The sequence below is a fragment of the Drosophila erecta genome, unplaced genomic scaffold, assembly GCF_003286155.1.
Source record: "Drosophila erecta strain 14021-0224.00,06,07 unplaced genomic scaffold, DereRS2 tig00000126-arrow-pilon, whole genome shotgun sequence".
In the NCBI taxonomy this organism is placed as follows: Eukaryota; Metazoa; Arthropoda; class Insecta; order Diptera; family Drosophilidae; genus Drosophila; species Drosophila erecta.
In genome coordinates this window covers 4,234,549-4,240,092 of record NW_020825209.1, presented here as the reverse complement: position 1 = coordinate 4,240,092, position 5,544 = coordinate 4,234,549, and the positions used below count along the sequence as shown (strand labels likewise).

General features: G+C 40.2%; 1 protein-coding gene across 5 annotated transcripts; it reads right to left on the bottom strand.

The window, feature by feature from the left end:
- Positions 1-240: 240 nt before the first annotated feature.
- On the bottom strand, positions 241-3,884 carry LOC6549666. Of its 5 annotated transcripts, XM_026981867.1 has the most exons (5): positions 1,968-2,540; positions 1,730-1,902; positions 879-1,083; positions 681-809; positions 241-616 (listed from the first exon to the last, which is right to left on the bottom strand). In XM_026981867.1, exon 1 carries the CDS (start codon positions 2,240-2,242, stop codon positions 2,042-2,044), a length of 201 nt encoding a protein of 66 aa, XP_026837668.1. In that variant the 5' UTR covers positions 2,243-2,540; the 3' UTR covers positions 241-616; positions 681-809; positions 879-1,083; positions 1,730-1,902; positions 1,968-2,041. The 5 variants fall into 5 exon arrangements, 3 of the variants coding, with proteins under 3 accessions (XP_026837668.1, XP_026837667.1, XP_001977452.1); XR_003408042.1 differs by lacking the exons at positions 1,730-1,902; positions 1,968-2,540 and adding an exon at positions 3,869-3,884; XR_003408041.1 differs by lacking the exons at positions 1,730-1,902; positions 1,968-2,540 and adding an exon at positions 1,168-1,280.
- Between the last annotated feature and the right edge of the window lie 1,660 nt (positions 3,885-5,544).

Below are 5,544 nucleotides of genomic sequence, written 5' to 3'. Positions count from 1 at the left end.
AAACAGCATCAGCAAATGTTTTACATTTGGCTTAAGTGTTACCAAGTTTCTATATTATTTTATCGTCTATATTTGGGAATTTTATCAAATGGCATATTTTAGAGGTCTCAGTAAGGTTCACTTCAATAATAAACTTCAAAAAATAAACTTTGACAACTTCACTTATCATTTCGAATTGTTCTGAATTGTAGAGCATCCCAAATTAATTAAATGTTTGACGGCGATAAAACAACAAGTAAGTGCATTTCTTAAACGTATTTAATCGGTGCGTAAACACAGCGATCATTTATTTTGATGTAAAATCCACATATTTAATATGCACACTCAAAACATGAAATTCTTTGTAAAGTCAAAGACAAAAGTCCTCCTGCTCTTAGAATTATTGGTAAATATGTAACAAAGAAATGTCTATTTTGTACAATTGAAAGCAATTGGTGCGATTCTTTCTTATGTTTGATAACAATAATAGCGTACATTCAGTTCTGGCTTATACGTAAAATAGATACATTCGATTATAGATAAGGTTGTTGATTTTGTCACTTCATGGAAATCATCTGCACGATTTTGGTCCCAAAAACACCTTGCTCTTGGAATTCTTAGCTCCAACCTGGGGGTCCTAAAGGAAAAAGTTGTTTTGTATTTAGTGCATCTAACAAGGCAACTTATTGATAGCAACATACAAAAATCGCAGTCGACGCACAAGTCTTTTTCACTGATTCTTCAGTTTTTCAAACTTCTTTCTTTTGCGTTTCAATGTCCGTTGGCAGTTACCGTAAGAAAATTCCATTTCAAATCCTTTCTGGGTGCAGCTAAACAAAATTTGCGAATTGGCAATTAAACTGCTCATCTTTTCGACGGGGCTGCAATTGTCTACTTACTGCGCCATTACTTTGTTGAAGGTTTGTTTCTAATACTTGCTCCTGTCGGGGAGCTTGCACCTGTTTTTGATCTCTGCAATCGCATTGATTTTTTTTGGCTCGATGTCCTGGGCACCGTGGTTATGACGCAGGTGCTCCTCGCAGGACGCGACGTTCAGGTTAAGGTAGCTTTGGCAATAGATGGGAAAATTTAGTGGTGGAGAATCTGCAAATTAAGGTGATGCAAATGTATGAAATATATGTATATATACTCTAGACACTCGGCTGAAATCCCATTTCCCATTTATACCTTTAAACTAAATGCAAGTAGTAGCATAAACATTTTTAAACAAATGTGCCAATTAATAATAAAAAAAAAATTAAAAAATGCATCACAGCTGTTTTGCTAGATAAGGTTCGTGTCTTTGGTGGGCAACAAGCTGGTATTTTTGCAGTGCACCGAGCGCAGCATGTTTTCCCTGCTGGCTGTCCACTGTAATATTGTATATATATTTTTCTATCCATATTAGTAAGCGTATATTTGCGAAAAATTGAAACCCGGTAACAAAAATTCAACAAGAAATTGCAGCATAACCACGCCGAGTTCGTTTTCTTCCCACATGGGATTTCGTCTGGTATTTTGGTATTTTTCAGTGGCATTTTCCCACACGCGTTAGGCCCACATACACATGGCTCGCAGGGCATATTATAGCGACGCACCACGGTCACGCTGCTCAAAGTGAAACGGCCAAACGAAGAAGACGTATCGTGTGTGCTCAGACTTGTGCTCTCAGAATTTTGGTCAACTACATTATTCAGCTCTGGTAGCGATACTACTACTACTACTACTCACACTTAACAACAATACGTACGAAATAACAATGCCGTCGACGCAAACGCAAATATTTTTTTTTGTTAATTCTTTGGAGCAAGCAAGATATTCTTCAGCGAGCGAAAATAAATGAAATGCAGCCGCCGCACACCATGATATGCAGATTAATTTAAACAAAAAGCGATCGAACTACGGGGAGGGCGGGTTTTTTGCCTTTATATTTGGCACATTGTTAACAACAATTTGTATTCTGTTATCATTTGTTTCCGTTGTTTTACCTTTTGGCCAGTCATATATGCAGATATACATGTATATCTACATAAATGCACATGAAAATTCGCGGAACGGAACACTATAAAAACGTAAAGCAGCAGCAGCAACAACAACAACTACTACAACGAACAGCGACGACGTCGAAGGAAAGATTTTTACTCGCGTCGCGGTATACTTCAACTGTTTTTGAACTTTTATTGCGTGTTTGCTGCTGCGACAAAACTTGCGCGGCGCCACAAAGCGGAGAAAACGTTGACCGCGTGTGTGTGGCGGAGAGCATGCGCTCTCTCGCCCGTATACGTATACGCGCTGGTGTGTGGTGGTGTGCGTGTCTAGGCTAGTCGGTACGCGATTTCAGTTGCGCCGCCCGTTTCGCTCGCGTTTATCGCGACTCGCACACTAAAGTGAAGGCGGGCGACAAGCGCTGCCATTGCCAATGCCACAGTGTTGTCCGTTATTCGCTCTCGCCGCAACTCAGAGTCGATTCGCGCAATTCGCCGCGCCTGGCTGTGTGACTTGCTTGCTCCAAATTAAGACGACCCTTCATTTTTTGTTTTCCCCCTGCCTCAGTTTAGAGTAAAACTAAAACAGATCACAAGCCAATAAAAAATCGTAACGAAACATCAACAAAAAGTGTGAAAAATCAGAAAGATTCTACAGTTTGAATCGAAAACAAAAACATAAGAACCACAAAAGCAGCAGCAGAAAGACAGAGAGAGCAGCGAAAAGTTAACAGCGAATTCAGCGGCTGAAGCAGAGCAGCGGAGCCCAAGTGCAAGCGAGACGGCAGCAGAGCTCCGCTGCAAGGCAACGGGAAAGAAAGAGATAAATAGAGAGACAGCGCAGCAGCGACAAAGAGAGAACAGGCGGCAGAGCGAGTAGCGCGGCGACAGCAACACAGCCACAAAGAGAACGAGAGAGGGAGGGAGAGCTAGACGACCTACTACACAAAAAAAGGTGATATTTTTTTCATTTCATTCTTTTTACCTTTTGATTTTTCTTTCTTTACCCCCCTTCGAATTTCGTTTTAGTTGTATTTTGTGGTATCTATAGTTAATACATCTTGTACGCCTAGTCTAGTTTTAAGTGAAAATCGTACGAAAAAAAACCAAGAAATGCCAAAGCAAATAATGTAACTTGCTCTTTCTCTCCCTCGCACACTTCCTCTAGCTCTCGCTCTCATTTCATAACTCGTTTTGCAAATATTTCATATTTTATTTATTCATTTGTATATTTCGTTGTTCGCCCCATACAAAATCAAACGCCTTTCCTTATTCTCGTCCAAAAATTCCAATCAATTCAAAATCATTACGAATTTCGATTTGCAGCTTTGTAGCTCACTTTCATTGAAACCAAAAAGAAAAATTGAGAGAGGGAGAGTGTGACCACTTAACAGTAACGAGGGCTGTTATTAACATTTCAGCGGTGCGTAAAAGAAACCAATAAACATTAACCAAAAAAAAAAAAAAGAGAGTTGCTAAAAACCAAACAAAAATGTCTGCATTTTTCAATCCTTTCGAGTGTATTTTGTGGGCGGGCTGACGTCTGACATCACGCGGGGCTGCTTCTTTTTCTCCGAGTTACTTATCTTGGCCTAGAGCTGTGTGCAATGAGTCATAGTAAGAATCGTTGGTTTACAATGAGCATTAGAACACACTCCTATGGATAGTGCTTATTTTGCTCACTGTATTTTTCTCCGTTTTTTGGCTGCCCCAGCGGGAAATCTTTATCCTTTCGCATCAAATTCGCCCTCTAACAGTCTGCGTTAACATGCTGTTAGAAAGCGCTAACAGTAGCGGGGCGAGCGACAGGGGCAGCCAGAGAACATGGCGAAAGGGGGAGGGGGAGAGAGAGCTAGTCAGTGGATGTCTTCCCCAGCAAATCGTGATATACTTTTGTAACAGACCACTGCTTCGGGCCGCGCTGGCGGCAGACTGAACCGCGTTGTCACACATTCAAAATTTCAACGAACTTCGCTACGCTGCCGACGTCGACGTCCCCATGCCAAGTTAACCAAAGCGTGTGCGAGTGTTGGGCTCTTGAATTCGCCGCACGCTCACTTGTCGCTTTGTCGCCGGCCGCTCTTCGTCTCGCTCTCATTTTTCAGGGAACAAATTCAATGATTTTTCTTTCCTTTGAAAAGAAGTTTCTAGCAGTTGTGGCTGTAGTCGCCCGTGGACTTAGATTGTATTTTTATGTCGCTCTACGTTCGTAAATTTCAGTTAGTTTGTATATTTTATCATTTTACGAGGGGTGGAAGCTGTTGTAACTCGTTATTTGTGCATTTTTGCACTTTTAGGTTCTCCAAGTTATTGTTTTACTGCGGCAAAGATTTAGTTTTCTCCCAAAAAAATTTTCCTGAGTGGGTTTTGGAACATTTTATCATGTTTTTGGTAGGTTTTCTTACAGATATACGCTATTGACTATATGTTTACATTATCTATAAAAAAAAATCGTTTCATTGTAGCAAATACTTATGTGCTACCATTTTATAGTGATATCATGGCAATTTTTTTCAAATTCTGTTTACTCATTACGTACATTTAAGACTACAAATTAAGGAATATTTCTTGGTTTCAACATATTTGTTTACATCGACTAGATAAAATATGTAGTCATTATTGGTCATCGTTCTTTTTTTTTTTTTTTTGTTTCCCCACTATCTTATCTCCTTTGATTGGATTTCACATGTTTGAGGGGTCAAAATGAGTGTATTTTTCAATGCTCAGTTTGCTTCCGTTTTCAGTATGCTCACTCACGCACACACTTGTACGCTTAAAACGCGTGCGGTTGTGTATGTGCGCGTGTGTGTATGTAAATGTAAATACTTGTGTCAATTTTCCCAAGTGATGTAATAGATTTTTAAGGTGCGGCTTCTTTTTCCGCCTTCATTCACTCTGCCATGTTCCACACTTTTTCATGCTCTTTAATATTATTTTTTTAGTTTGCCAACGAGGTCAGACTGGTACACATACACATGCACGTGCATTATGGGCGCGCACACACAGGCATACATCCCTAAATAAATCGCAGTTTTCAGTTCTCCCTCCCACCCTCGCTCTTCTGTCTCTCTTTTGTCTACCTTTCATATGCCCTACCTGTCAGCGATCGCTGTTGTTGTTACTGTTAAATGCATCTGTTACACTTCTCTTCTTCTTTAAAACGTTACTTCCGGCTTGATCATCTCTTGCTCTCCCACCTCTCCCGCTCTTTGTTTCTGCATAAATCAGATGCCCGCATTTTGTTGTTATCGCTAAATTCTAGTGTTATGCGTTTGTGTGTGTGTGTTTGTGTGGGCGTGCTGGTTGGTTGTGTCTGCATCTGTTTGTAGTATTACTAAGCCTTGTTTTGGTTTCACGCCCTTTTTATTTAATTTTCTGTAGAATGTGCGGCGATCCAGAGATTCCGATTCCGTTATGCCCCCCTTAAGAAGAGTAAACATCAGCCATTATACATATGTATGTATGTAAGCCTTACGCATTTACATTTACATGTACATCCATGTACCAGTACATGCTTTATTAGCAAGAGATTAGAGACAGTATTACGAATTGTAAGGATCAAGCACAACCCTTAGCAAGT

Excerpts from the sequence above, each read along its gene's own strand:
- LOC6549666 (XM_026981866.1), bottom strand. The coding sequence starts at position 2,242 with ATGCTCTCCGCCACACACACGCGGTCAACGTTTTCTCCGCTTTGTGGC.